Raw genomic sequence first — 14,900 nt, forward strand, 5'->3', positions numbered from 1 at the left:
TCAGCGACACAGGACTGAATCAAACAGATATTTTTGCAACGTCTGACCATGACGGTGCACCCACAAAGCTACCAGAATATCCCTCAGAGAAGTGCATTGTAAGCTGGCCTTCGTCTGTGGCACACTGCCCACTCAACACAAACAGTTTTGGCGTCAGTTCAAAGGGGGGGTTTGACCTGCCATCCCAACCACAGCACAGAGTGTACCAGAGACCAGACCAGACAACAACAACAGTTACCCTTCCACTACAACAACCAAATTACTCTACAGCAGACAGAGCATTTATCAGGGAGGAACCAGAGGACCCATATTACGTCACCATGTATTACCCGGGTTCAGTGTATGTGGGTGAGTATAGAGACTTCCAAACCGCTTGGATGACTTTAACTGAACAAATTCCCCGAAGCATACATGACAAGGACTCTTCCATCTCGTGTTTATTTAAATCTTTTTAGAGGAAGAGTTCAATATTTTTCTTTTATCTAAGGGGGGCGGGAGCTCAGGCGAGGGGGTGGTCAAAGAGGATAGCAGAGGGATTTAAGACATCGCTGCTTATCAGTAGACTAACAGACGTGCTGAAGAGAGACATCGTTGGTTAGCACACTTCTGTCTGAGTGACTAGTCCAGGAGGACAGGCCAGCACAGCGCTCCGCAGAGCCAAACAAACACGACAAAAACATGCAGAAAGGGAAGCAAAAGATGGACGAAAGGAGGGCAACTCGGAGATAAAGTGTGAGTACGGTGACACAGCCAAGATTCTCTTCCTGTAACACTTAATAATAATAATTGTACTAAGATATACTACAGCAACACTTGTGAAATCCTGGAGGGTAGAGATTAAAAATAAAACACCACTAAGTATTAAAAAAGGATATTAATAAGGATCAGTGGTATTATGAGGCCCTAGGATATCACAGTGCTGTGGTTAACAATCTTTAAGGCTTCTGTCCTTTAAAGTGAAGCAATATCTCCCTGCAACCCCTAAGGCACAGGTCCCATACTGCATGTCCATGAGCTCTATGTAGTCCAACAAAAGCTGACTGTCTAACGGTTTGATTTAAAAAGCATTCTGAGAGAACTGTCTAGTGTTTGTTTTAAAGATTTCAAACCCAACTCTAGGCCTACTTAACAGCTTTTTCTGTAGTTTCCAACTGTATCACAGCCTTCATCAGTGAATAGAGTTTTCTCAGTGGTCAACAAGAAGGATCTGTTGATAAGCAGGTTTAGAAGCTGCAGTAGAATAAATAAACTGCACTTTGTGTTGCAGAAATATGCGAGGTATTCTTGCTTCAGCTCGTCAGTCATTATCTGGCGACCCCTCTGATTTATCTTCTTGGGTGGGAACCATTGTTGTAGTGATTCTTCATTATAAGACATGATGAGTTTATGAAATATGATGCCTGTTACAAATATAACTATCCACCAGTATGTAAAGCAGTTTAAATGAACTTCACCAGCTCTGATATTAATATGCTGTTTACATAATAATTCATCAGTTCAAATAATCAAATAATATAATATATCCTGCCACTGAATGAGTACTTTTACTTTTGAAACTGCAGGTACCTTTTGTTAATAATATGTAACTTTGTGCATTTACTGCGGTACTTTACTTAAGTACCATTTACATGTATGTGTCTATTTTGTTCAACTCCACCACCATTTCAGAGAGGAATATTGTACTTTTCATTCCACTACATTTAAATTTATAAGATAAATAAATAAATATGATGTATTTCTGCATATAAAGTAGTTGAAATTACCTCTGCATAAGTAGGCTAATAGTAATCCAATTATATAATGCACAGTAATATAACAATGCAAGGGCCAATCTGCCTCGGCAATTTAACTTTTGATAGATTGAGTACATTTTGTTATTAATAACACTTTAACTTAAGTAAAATTAAGAAGCAGGACTTACACTTGTAAAGGAGGTATAATTTACACTGAAGTACTGTTACTTCTACTTAAGTAAAGGATCTCAGTACATCTTCCACCAGCATATTTCACCGTACAGGAGAATTGTTACAATTTGTTCTACTCAAACTGTATTTATTTGTAAGTATAACGTCAATCTAAAATGTCTCCTAAAAATAGACTGTATCAGTGACAGAAGACACTGTACCAAAAAACGTCCCTTTGAGGTAGTCACACTGCGCATGCGCGCTGCATCTCCTCCTCCTGTCGCCTTGGCAACGGTAAAGGGGGGCTCACGGCCAGAGGGAAGGAGAGGAGAGGTACCCAGGCTGATCACATGACCACTCCTCATCTTATTATCTCCGTGTTTGTGATATACATCGTTTGTTCCTGGACTCTGGGCGACAGTACATCGCACCGTTTCCTCCTCGGGCTGATTCGCGGGGTCTATTGATCGGGAATCGGTAAGTGTGACACCGCATCGGCGTTAGCGGACGGTTGGTAGCTAGCAGCTAACACGGAGCTGCCGCCGCTAGCTGTTAACGGTATTATCCAGCATGAGTGGGGACAGACAATGGGGTCGACAGGCTGTGGTGGAGCTAACCTAATGTGTCGTATTAAAATAGATACACTACATGGTTAACTCGAACATGGAGCCGTAATGTGTGGCCCTTCGCGTCCATTTGCGTGGCCACCCAGCGCACAAATAACGGTTAATAACGGTTCATAACGGTTAATAACGGTTTATAGTGGAGTGAACAGGTCGGAGCATCATCAGCTGTGTTGTGCTCTTCACGTGAGATTTACCTGCTCACAATTAATGCTGAAATTAATGTAGTCTGCAAATCTGGTGTATGTTGTGATGGCAACGAGGAGCAAGGAGGAGCAAGAGGGCAGGCAGAGAGAGGAGCAGGAGGGCAGGAGGGCAGGTAGAGAGGGGAGCAGGAGGGCAGGCAGAGAGAGGAGCAGGAGGGCAGGCAGAGAGAGGAGCAGGAGCAGGAGGGCAGGCAGAGAGAGGAGCAGGAGGGCAGGCAGAGAGAGGAGCAGGGCTGCATGATGACTCCTGAGTGTTGTGAATCAAAGTGACAGCCACTGCCTCGGTGTCCTGTATGATCTGTGTCTGTGGCTGCACTGACTTAAAGCATGGCAGCAGGCTGCTCCATGTGTACACCCTGGAGGCCTGAGGTTATCAACATCTTGGCTCCATCTCATGTCTGTTACTGTTACCATCTGCCTGCATTGTTTTTGCATTCACTTAAAGGGTCAGTTCACAGATACGTGTTGATACATCGACTCACCTGTAGTGTAAGTTAGGCCCTCACTAGAGTTGCATCTAACAATGGTTTTTATTATCAATTAATCTACTGGTAATTTTCTCGATTATTCATTTGTTAATAAATAACAAAAAAATTAGTAGAGTTGTTCCGATACCTCTACCAGTATTGGAATTTCCTCCAATACTGCCTAAAATGTGGTATTGGGTATTGGTGAGTATGTGTGTCTGAGCACTGATCCCATACCACGTAATTTATTAGCCCCAAAAAGCGACCCTGCTACTTCCCAGGAGTGTCCATGGATGTATAAAGAGAGCGGCAGTGTCCTCCTCTGACAATCATACATGGTAATATAAAAACATATATAATAATAATATAAAATATTGTTGAAAAATAATGTATGGGATTGGTACATGGTATCGCCCAATATGCAGATCAGGTATCTAAATTGGTATAGGGAATAAAAAATAGTATTGGAACATCTCTACTACAATGGCCCAGAGCCCACTGTAGTAGAGTTGTTCTGACCAAATGTCCAAAGCCGAAAGATACTTAGTTTACTATCATAGTAGAATAAGAAAAGGGATTTGCCATAAAATCCTCCATCAATAGACAGATTTAATTGATAAATCAACTAATTGTTGCAGCTGTACTGCTCACTGCATTAAAAAGTTACATTTACGGATGTATGGATGTACCAATCTGACTTTTTTCTTAATACCGATACCTAAACTCTGGGTATCTGCCAACACTGAGTAGGCAACTATAGCCTGACCAGTAATTCATATTTCAATCAGTTCAAAAACAAAATATAATAATGACATATTGGCCAATAGTATTTTAACACTCTTGACAGGGATTTTTTTTTGTTGACAGATAAGATATATGTAAGGATATATTTTATATGTTATATCCTTAGCATAACATTCCTATGTAAAAATGACACTGTACAATTATATTATTATTGTTATCAGCCAACATATAGGCTGTCTTTTCACAATGTCCCTGTTATTCTAGAAACAGATATCTTATAACCAGAACTCTCTGCATGGCGATGTACATGAAAGAAATATATTTTAGTGATTTGGGTGAAGCAACCCTTTAGGAGTACTCCAACATCCCATTTCTTCACTGTAGAACAAGTAAAACAGAGGAGAGGCCTCGCATGGCTCTACTGGCCTACTTCCTAGTGATGTACCAGCTACAGTATTCTGTTAATGAAAAAAAATATTTTTATCCTTTTTACTCTGCAGACATGTCAGACGTAGTTCCTCCAGAAGTGAGACCCAAACCGGCGGTACCTGCCAAACCCCCAAATGTGGGGGCTCCTTCCCCGTCCAGCCCCTTCCCGCCCCAGGGCCCGGGCATTGGAGGAGGCGGCGGTGTTTCTGCTCCCCCTCCGAGTGCCATCCCAGTACCCATCGGGAGTCACGTTCCAGTGCACATTAGCAGTCACAGTGTGGGTCATGGTGTGGGCCACGGTGTGGGCCACGGTGGGAGTCACTCTGCAGCACACAATGGAGGTCATGCTCATAGCGGCTCCCTCAGCTCCGGTGGTGGATCCACTTTGCTGGGGTACATTGGTATTGACACCATCATTGAGCAGATGAGGAAGAAGACCATGAAGACAGGCTTTGACTTTAATATCATGGTTGTGGGTAAGTGACAGAAGCCTGTGAATTAGGTTAAAGATGAATATTAGTGTAAAGTTGTGAAGAGAACATCTTCAGATATTATTAATTTCTTTTTCAGTGTTGCTCTTGGTGAAAAGCAAAGCAATCTAAATTCTTCCTTCATATCTGGACACTTTCTGCCTTTCATTCTATTATATTACCACCTCTTTGGCCATGATCTTACTTTTTTCCCCCTCCTTCTTGTCTTAGGTCACAGCGGCCTTGGAAAGTCAACTCTGGTGAACACCTTATTCAAATCCCAAGTCAGCAGGAGGAGCGCCGGGTGGGCCCGTGATGAGAAGATCCCTAAAACTATCGAGATCAAAGCAGTGTCTCATGGTGAGTACAGGGAGAGAGCTGCTGTTTCTTTCTTTAGAGCCAGACATTTATAGCAGCATTTAATTTGACAGAGAAAATTAACGATCTTTGACCATGTTCTTAAAAGTAGCCTACTTACAGTACATCAGTGCTCCCTGGTAGCTGCCAAGTGAATTTGCCATTTATTTAAGTTGAGCTATGAATGCATGAGCCAATTTCTGCCTCTTCTGCAGGTACCTTGTTTGAGAGATGATTACTTGTTTACTGAAGCTGTCCAGTTACTGTTATACCAGGTGGTTGTCTTTCAAAATGACTACTAAAATACATTGCTCTTGTATAATTATGCTATATATCATAATCTCGTCTGACTTGAATGTATTTGGGGTAGTTAGGTCTACCAGTGAAGTAGGAGGAAGGTTATGCATTCATCTTTGTTTGCAAAATATCTAAAAATTAATACATGGATTAGTCTGAAGTTTGAAATATATTTATTTAAGGAGGGACACTGCGCATTAATGAATATAAGCAGTTGAGTCCATCATGTAAATGTGCCAGATTTAGCCATGCAGGCTAATTTTCATCTGCAGTCCCTGTCATGTTGACAGCATCTAAGAAAGCATTAAAAGAAAATATATTAAAGTACAGACAAATAGTAGAACAATGATATAACCATATGGGCACAGACAAAATCACACAAACACAGAGCACATTCGCACAGACATACATATGACAGCATATTTAATTGTTGCACAATTTTCTCATACAGTGTCAGTGTGCCAATGTAAGTACAAACATACTGGATTTCCAGGCAAAGTTTACTGTGTCTGTGGCAAAAGTTGGTCAGTCAGGACAGGCAATGTGTCAATGTAGAGGTGCAAAGAGTCCTAAAAAGCAAGTAACGGGTCATAGAAAGCTTCAGTAGCAGGAGCAGGTAACAAGAAGGTTCGATCACTAAAGGGGCGGTCACAATAATATATTATAATTTATATATATATATATATAGTTATTTAATTTTTTTGCAGGTAAAAAGGACTCACTTATATCCTCCATCACTTACATCTGAAGCATGTTTCAATGTATGTATGGTTACTTGACAAAAAAATGTAAGGTGATCCTTTAAGGCCTGGCCGTCGCCATGACACATGCTATCAATAATAAACAGGACTGCAGGCTGCAGGTTTACCTCAGATTCCCACTGACAGCTTTTATTTGACGAAGCTTTATCAACCCTGGGAGTAACTCTCAAAGTTTCAAAATACAGAGACAGTGCTTCTCTGTCAGACTTGTTGATCAGCAGCCCAGAGAATATTTGTTCAGACACATACTGTGGGTGTATCGGAACTACTTTATTCTGTCTGGCAGGCACTAGTTAGGCAGTTGCATGATGGTAGATGACCTAATCTCAAGGCTAAAAGTCTCATGGCAGACAATCTCAGAACAGAGAGCTGTGTTTCCATGGTTACAGTGAATGACCCCTGCTGACAACTCACACACAGAGGTAAACATGGCTCAATTTGTTGTTTGCTTGATTGTGACATTCTTCCACAGCACACAAGCTTTCTGCTGGAATAAACAGAAATGTGCAGCCATGATTTTTGTTTGAAAAGAGTCTGAAATTGGCTGGAATAAAGAGCAAATTGGTCCTATTTAAAGCCACAATATGTAGTATTTGGAAACATCTGACTTTGAAACCCCTCCCCCAGTATGAGTATCAAATCAGCTACTGTGGCAGACGGCTCTGCATGCTGTTTATGAAATGAGCTGGGGACTTGTCAGTTTGCAGTGTGCAGGACTGCGCACACGGTGGCATCTGGGACTGGAAAACTGACAGAACCAACCTCATTTATCAGCATCAGGAAAAACAGTGGTGACACGTCAAACTGTTGGAGAGCTCAGTGTTTGTTTGCTACATGATTATGCACAAATGGCCTGCGGGTGACAGTGACCTGACATTATTATGCTCTTGCCAGTGGGAGACACAGAAGCACATCACACAGATGTTAAAACTATCTCAATCATTTATTCTTTGTTTGCTGTGACAAACATAAACCTTAAGTCAATATTGTGAATATTCAGATATCAAATGTACATCAAATACAGATCAGTTGTATTATCACATACAGAGCAACAGCTATGATTTGTTCTTTTCTATGTGTGTGTATTTCTTACAGTCCTTGAAGAAGGTGGTGTGAAGATGAAGCTGACAGTCGTCGACACTCCAGGCTTTGGAGACCAAATCAATAATGACAACTGGTGGGTTTTCCAACTGCTCATTAAAGCCTCATAAATGTCATCATTACTGTCTTATCTTACCAAGAACAAATGTTCACTTGTCACCTGATAAAATAGTACTTTTAGTTCAGGAGTTCAGCAATGCATTTAGTTTATTATGCTAAATGGTAAACTCTTCTTCTTTCTTTCTTTTATGGCTCAAGTAATCTTTTTCCCACAAGCTGACTTCCTCTGTTGTATCACACAGCTGGGAGCCCATTTCCAAGTACATCAACGAGCAGTATGAAAAATTCCTAAAGGAGGAGGTCAACATCACCAGAAAGAAGCGCATCCCTGATACCAGGGTGCACTGCTGTCTGTATTTCATCTCCCCAACTGGACACTCGTGAGTTAAACTTCAAAGTAAAGTAAAGCAATCACTCAAACTATCTTTACATATCTCATCTAAAGAGGGATGTGTTTTTAGTTGGCACCCAGGCTGGGAGAGAGCAGCATACACCCACATCCCAGCACATAGTGTTCACGTCCGTTTATCCCAAAACATAAAACATTTCGTTTCAAATTAACAAAGCCCTAAATCAAGTGCGCTACTTTATATTTCAGACAACACACACCTCTCTCCCTCTCTCTCTCTCTCTCTCTCTCTCTCTCTCTCTCTCTCCTCTGAACACCTCACAATTAGCTCCTGCTGACAACTGTGAAATTGCTCTTTAATGGATAAAAGGATACAGTCTTTTGTGTATTGCAGCAGTGTATCTCATCCTTCTTAGCTGGGGTAATTGAGACCGACAGGATGTTTTGTGCACAGGCAAACAAGAACTGGGACACAACCTTTGTCCAGTGATAAGCCTACTTTTCAGCAGCATTTACACTGTATATCTTTTATAATTGCTACAAGACCAGGGAAAGGTAATGAGACTTATTAAACATGACATATGAAATCCCGGTCCCTTCTTCCGCTCCTTGTTATCCTGATCGTCTTTTCACTGTTGCATACAGGCCTTCTGGGAGACTCACAGCTCCTGAATCTACCTACTTACTCACTTTTCTTCTCTGTCTTTTCTGTTCTCTGACTGTCCCAGTCTCCGGCAGCTAGATGTCGAGTTCATGAAGCGCTTGAGTCACTCGGTCAACATTATTCCTGTCATTGCAAAGTCAGACACGATGACCATTGAGGAGAGACAGGAGTTCAAACAGCGGGTGAGTTTCACCAATGATGCCACTAGAGCTACACAGGCCTATATATGAGCTTTTTAGCTTATTTCAGATGGTATTTGTGTGTGTTAGTTCTATACTGACATTTCTTGATTCGCTGTTGGCACTGATGCCTATAGTTTGCCAAATGCCAAAGATATGTTTGTGGTATTTTAGAAACAGTGTATTCAGCACTGACAAGTTTATTTTTCAACTTCAAAATGTCCTGCTGAGTTCATATCTTGGTCTTTAAAGCTACTCTCACCACTCTCGTAGAGTCGTTTTTGGCCGCAGCAGGCAGCTGTTTCCAGTGAAAGAGCTCTAAAAAACCCCACTGTAAACTATCTGCCCAGCACCAAACAGCAGACAGACACCATTAGTGACTAACTGGTGATCACAGTGGAGCATTTAGCAGCTGAAGAGCTGGATGTTTCCCTCAGGAGTTGGTAGAGACCAAATCAGAGCTAAAAATAGATGACGTGACAACAGAATACTAGTTTTACTAGTGCTACTGCTGGATGTGTAAATTAGCAGCTGTTTGCTAACAAATTCAGCACTTTGTAAGGTGATAATGTCACTGTTGTGTTTACCACTTGTTTCCACTGGCTCCATTTGTCTAGTTGTTAGAAAAAGAGATCCAAAAATGGGTTGTGTGTATGTAGGATAAAATGACAACTGGGCAATATCAGCTCATTGGATTAGTTAACTCTATAAATATTTTTATCTGTCTTGATTGATTTGAAGACAGCGCTAAGATGCGTGCTGTTTCCTGTCTTTGTTTGGGCTGTAGGTGAGGAAGGAGCTGGAGATGGGCGGGATTGAGTTTTACCCACAGAAAGAGTTTGATGAAGACATGGAGGACAAGAGCGACAATGACAAGATCAGAGTAAGTGGACTGTTCTTTCTTTCATACACATTTGTCTTGGGAGTTTCTTCTTTCCCCACCCCTCCTCTCTCCACCCAGCTGAATTCAATCTCTCTCACACTCACGCACTGCTTCCTCCAAACAGAATGTCAGGGCACTGGGGCATGTTGTGTATTTGTTTCATCTCATAAACCTAGTGCAACTCTCTTCGGCACACTGAACCGTGTTGAAATGTCTCTGTCCATAGGAGGCAATGCCCTTTGCTGTGGTGGGCAGCGACAAAGAGTATCAAGTGAATGGGAAACGAGTTCTGGGGAGGAAGACAGCGTGGGGAATTGTAGAAGGTGGGTGATATGGCCTTTTCTTAATAAGTTACATTTACAGTCCTTTACCACAGCAATAATATTGATGGACGGTAAAGGACTTTGTATATAAGATATAACATTTCATTTTGTTCTATTTTTTTGCAGTTGAAAATCCCAACCATTGTGAGTTTGCTCTGCTGAGAGATTTCCTGATCAGGTAAAACTGTCTTTTAAATAGATTATTAAAATCCCAACACAATGCATTGTAAGGTTTGTAGCCAGTGCAACTCTACAGCACTACAGTATTTCATTATAATGCTGTATTGTCACATTGGACACATTTGTCGCAATTTTGATAATATTTCAATTAATTGTTCAGCCCTACAATAAACAGGTGTTAAGGACCAATTAGAAATCGTTTTGTTTAGTTTTTTTAATGAAATGACTCAAACGATTAATTAAAATGATTACCAAAATAGTTGCTGATTCATTTTCTGATCAACTAATCAATTTGATGGGCGCCCTTATAGCATGGTGGAGCTGGTGCCCAGTGTACCAAGGTTGAATCCTTAACACAGCGGTCCGGATTTGGATCCAAGCTGTGGCCCTTTCCTGCGTGTCTCCCCCTCCCCTCTCTCCCCCTTTTCTGTCCACCTTGAACTTTCCTATCAAAATAAAGGCAAAATGCCCCCCTAAATAGTTATTTAAAATGAAGATCGATTTCATAATCCACTTATTCTCCAAAGAACTTTTTTTTTCTTACTGACACATAATGTAAAAATGAGGTTTATATGCATTTAGTAAATAAGCATGTATAATTCTTTGCTTGTAACAGTATAATTAAAACATTTTACTTTACGTGGTAAATCCCATTGGTTCAATTCGCTTCCAGCGTCCAGTAATGCTTTTGCATTTATTATTTATTAAACCAAAACATAAGGATCCCTAAAAAAAACACAATAACTGTGATACTCCCTGTTTCAAATAGATACATAAATAACTCGTAACACGTCTCCTCCTTGTTTCTTTATTTCTGTTTCTCAGGTCTCACCTTCAGGATCTGAAGGAGGTCACTCACAACATTCACTATGAAACCTATCGTGCCAAGAGACTGAATGAGAATGGAGGTCTGCACCCCATATCCACTAATGACACCCAAGAAAGCAACCTGTAGTCAGTCAGGGGGTGTAGTTCTGACAAAGTAAGAACAGGAAACAGTGCAATGATGCTGATGCAGATGAAACTATAATCATTGTCACCGCAGCACGGCACCACGCTGCATGCTTGGAAATCCCTTAAATCTGTAAAAAAATCAGTGTAGTTTTTTCTGACTTCAAACTTCACCCATTGTCCTCTTCACTTACGTCCCCACACCATCCCCAAAAACACATATCAGAACCCCTCTTGTTTTATTTCAAAGTCATTCCTATGAATATTTGAATGACAGGACAGTCCCACCCAGAGACTTAGTGCCATTATAAAATTAACATTTTATCTACTGCCAACGCCTTCTCATTGATCATCGTCCGGGTAGTACAAGCTTAGAAAGTGCCACATTATTATGTGTATAAGAGGTTTTAGTGTAGTGTAGCAACTGATGCCTGAATTCAGACACATTATATGATTTGCTCTACATTTTAAAATCATAATTCCTGTGTAGTAGTGATGAGCTAGCCAGCTCTGCAGTTGACTCTGTACAAATTGCTTTTTTAAAATTCTCAGCAGCGACTGTTCGTTCGGAGAAAGAATCCCTGTGGTTTAACTGTCAGGAGGGCTTAACAAACATTACAAGCTGTGCTGTCTTCTTTTACACCCACCCTCAACAACAGAACACATTTCTGTTCCCTCGCCCTGTTTATGTTTGATTTTCCATTTTAAAGTAGTTTAGTGTGCTCACACCTGCATACTAAGATGAGAAAAAGCTGCAACATCAGTCACATATTATGAAAAGTAATTCTCCGGGCAGCAGTGTGTAATTAGTCCACAAGGTTCAAACTGCAGATTCTGATTCATTGCATAAAACAGATAAGTGGTTTTATTAAACATTATATATTCAGATTCTGATTGATTTTGTGACCTATTTTGACATCTAAATGGACAACATGCACCCAATTTCAATGTGAAAGCCAAAAGCATGTAATTTAACCAGTACTGCATTACTTTATAGAAATGAAAGAGCAGCTATGCCAATAATGCCATAAAAAGTATAATTTTATATACAAGCTTACTCAACTGAAATGGGTTTTTTTTTTTATTTGTTCAGCATGGTTGATTTGATGCATTTTTCTCCTCACCATAGCCACTGACCATTCATGAAAACAGTATTTTTCTGACCCAAAAGAAATACAACTGTTGCACTGGTGAACAGTTTTGTTTGATGTCTTGTGCCATGCAAAGTTTCTGTCACCACCACTCTGATGTGGTGACCAGTATTTGTGGTAATGTCATTTTAAAATTAAATTCATCCTGTTCACCACTTGGTGGCAGCACTCTGCCACATATGAGCAGTGATTGAACAGAGCAGAAACGGGCACTTAGACCAGCTTTGTGTCTTCCGCAGACTGCTGAGATTTTTATGCAAATTTTTACACAGTCAAAGTTTTTCTTCTGATGAGGTTTACAGAGTTTGGGTCCTCTACGGCTGTCAGTAATAACTAATATATCAGATCAGATCCAGATCAGGTTTACAAGCTTTAATAATATTAGCCTAATGGTACGCACTCAGTGTTGGTGTAATTATTCCAAATCAGTTTATTAATTAAGTTGTAAACATGTTTACCAACTTCCCTTCAGGATCTCAACATTTATACTGCTCTGCCACGTACTGTCTGCAGTAGAGGACAAATATGCCAAAACTACAAGGAATTCAAATTCAATAATCTATCAATCTTTTTGTTTTGAATCATAATTTTATAAAAACCATGAACGTGCACTTTTGATATGAAATGTGATGTCTGCAACAAACTGATAATAGTAGTCTGTGATTGTAGTGCAGTCAAAGGTTTCAAGCAGTGTTTGAAACAGTGTTTATGTGTGCATGCTTGTGTCCATATTGCCTGTTTGCTTACAGCCAATCAGTTCACACATCACTGCAACTTTACATCAACTTACCAACTATTTCTGAATGTGTGACGTGTACATTAAATTGCTATATCATGAGGTAAAGCACGGCTGTCCTAACTCCTGTTACTAAATCGACGGCCCACTATCCACATATCACTCATCCCTTTGAACTTCAACAGTGTACATTTACTTAATAACTACTTTTCTCAAAGTTGCTGTGACACATTGAGATATAATTTTCAGTGGTATTATTGAGTTATTTATACATTAATGTCTTATTATTGTAATTTATTCTTTATTTAATAAAAGCACATTCCCATGTTTTATGAAGCTTTTTTCATTAATGTCTCAACGTGATTACATTATATTTTTATTATTGTTTTTAATAGTATTTTAGTAGTAACAGTGGTCAAAGTATGGGACAACTAATTCGGAACTTACATGACACTTAGGGGTCTCAGAGTCAAGAGCCACAAAGGTTGTAGTGGAAGAAATCAACTAAAGCTAAAACTAATTAGTTGGTGTTCATCAAAATTTAATTTTAATTTGACCATTGATGAACTGTAAAATCACTTCAAGCTGCAGTGATCTCATCCCACCACTGAGCTGTATCTGCTGTGCTCTACTTCACTCACAGTGTGCACCTAGAGGATATCCCCAGGAGCTGACAGTGTAATGAGCTGCTGTCTCAGTAAATCAGGCCGTGTATACATGCAGATTGAGCCTGCAAACTCAATTAGATACATTTGGCTCTCAGTTTTTCAACGGTCTCACAATTTTAAATATGGACGTTCCTGCAGGTGTGTCATGAATGATGGTATATCGTGAATATGAAGCTTATGTGGTGAGTAAGAAAATCACATGAGAAGCTTGTGAGAGCGTTAACACTTCACAAACAGCAGGGTTACTCACTGGTGTGAAGGAATATGCATCCTCAGGCTCACTACCTGCAAGGCAGACTGTAGAGCTCAGTGGGAATACCGGTCAATAAAAGGTCTGCTCGAGGAAGCTTATTCTTACAGATGAATATAGATGGGTTCTTGACCACTTGGGTTTAGCTCACAGCTATCTGAATGCAAGAAATATCCTTGTTAAGTTCCTATTCTGGTTTTAATTCAATGCTCTCTGTTGAAACAGCCCTCTGTAGTGCAATGATGATTCATAGTTTTGCAGGCAAAGCAGATGACTACTCCTTGACCTTAGTACAGTTATCAAACACAGTTCATCACTACATTCAGACCAAGAAGCATGGGCAGTGGGGGAGTATTTTAGGAAGGCTCTCCAGTTGGTTTTGCGTCTGTCTGATTGGATTTTTATCTTGTTAACTTTGTGACAGCAACTGCCTTTGTCTTGTGGTGTTCCACAAGGCTCCATTTTGGGTCCTATACATTTGTCTCCAAATACATGATTCCCCTGTGACAGATCATTAGACACTTTATTAATTGCTTTTTAAGGGTCATGATTAACAGGCTATGACCTTTAAGGATGGTTACACTCACTGTCACTGCAATATGCTACATATATTACTACATAATACAGCGATCAGCCAGAATGTTATGCTATTATGTGTTCTGACACCTTTCTGTCAGAACCAGCATTAACTTTTTCAGCAGTTTGAGCTACAGTAGCTCGTCTGTTGGATTCGGACCACATGGGCCAGCCTTTGCTCCCCAAGTGCATCAATGAGCCTTGGCCACACATGACCCTGTCTTCGGTTCACCGCTTTTCCTTCCTTGGAGCACTTTTGATAGGTACTGACCACTGCAGACCGGGAACACCACACAAGAGCTGCAGTTCTGGAGATGCTCTAACACAGTCATCTAGCCATCACAGTTTGGCTCTTGTCAAAGTCACTCAAATCCTCTCGCTGCCCATTGTTCCTGCTTCTAACACATCAACTTTGAGGACAAAATGTTCACTTGCTGCCTAATATATCCCACCCACTGACAAGTGCCATGATAACAAGATAATCAGTGTTATTCACTTCACCTGTCAGTGGTCATAATGTATTTGCTAACATAATACAAACTCAACAGTCATTGTGCCCTCTTTCTTTACT

The 14,900-nt window shown here is 40.4% G+C and overlaps 1 protein-coding gene across 3 annotated transcripts; it reads left to right on the forward strand.

Annotated features, from left to right (window-relative positions):
* The first annotated feature begins 198 nt into the window (after positions 1-198).
* On the forward strand, positions 199-13,165 carry septin3 (septin 3). Of its 3 annotated transcripts, XM_051386482.1 has the most exons (11): positions 555-732; positions 2,098-2,381; positions 4,445-4,849; positions 5,075-5,203; positions 7,354-7,435; positions 7,662-7,799; positions 8,497-8,614; positions 9,399-9,494; positions 9,721-9,817; positions 9,944-9,995; positions 10,823-13,165. In XM_051386482.1, the coding sequence occupies exons 3-11, from the start codon at positions 4,447-4,449 to the stop codon at positions 10,950-10,952; spliced, it is 1,245 nt and encodes a 414-aa protein (XP_051242442.1). In that variant the 5' UTR covers positions 555-732; positions 2,098-2,381; positions 4,445-4,446; the 3' UTR covers positions 10,953-13,165. The 3 variants fall into 3 exon arrangements, with proteins under 3 accessions (XP_051242441.1, XP_051242442.1, XP_051242443.1); XM_051386481.1 differs by lacking the exons at positions 555-732; positions 2,098-2,381 and adding an exon at positions 199-348; XM_051386483.1 differs by lacking the exon at positions 2,098-2,381.
* Positions 13,166-14,900: the final 1,735 nt, after the last annotated feature.

This window comes from Dicentrarchus labrax, unplaced genomic scaffold, assembly GCF_905237075.1.
Source record: "Dicentrarchus labrax unplaced genomic scaffold, dlabrax2021, whole genome shotgun sequence".
Lineage (NCBI taxonomy): Eukaryota > Metazoa > Chordata > Actinopteri > Moronidae > Dicentrarchus > Dicentrarchus labrax.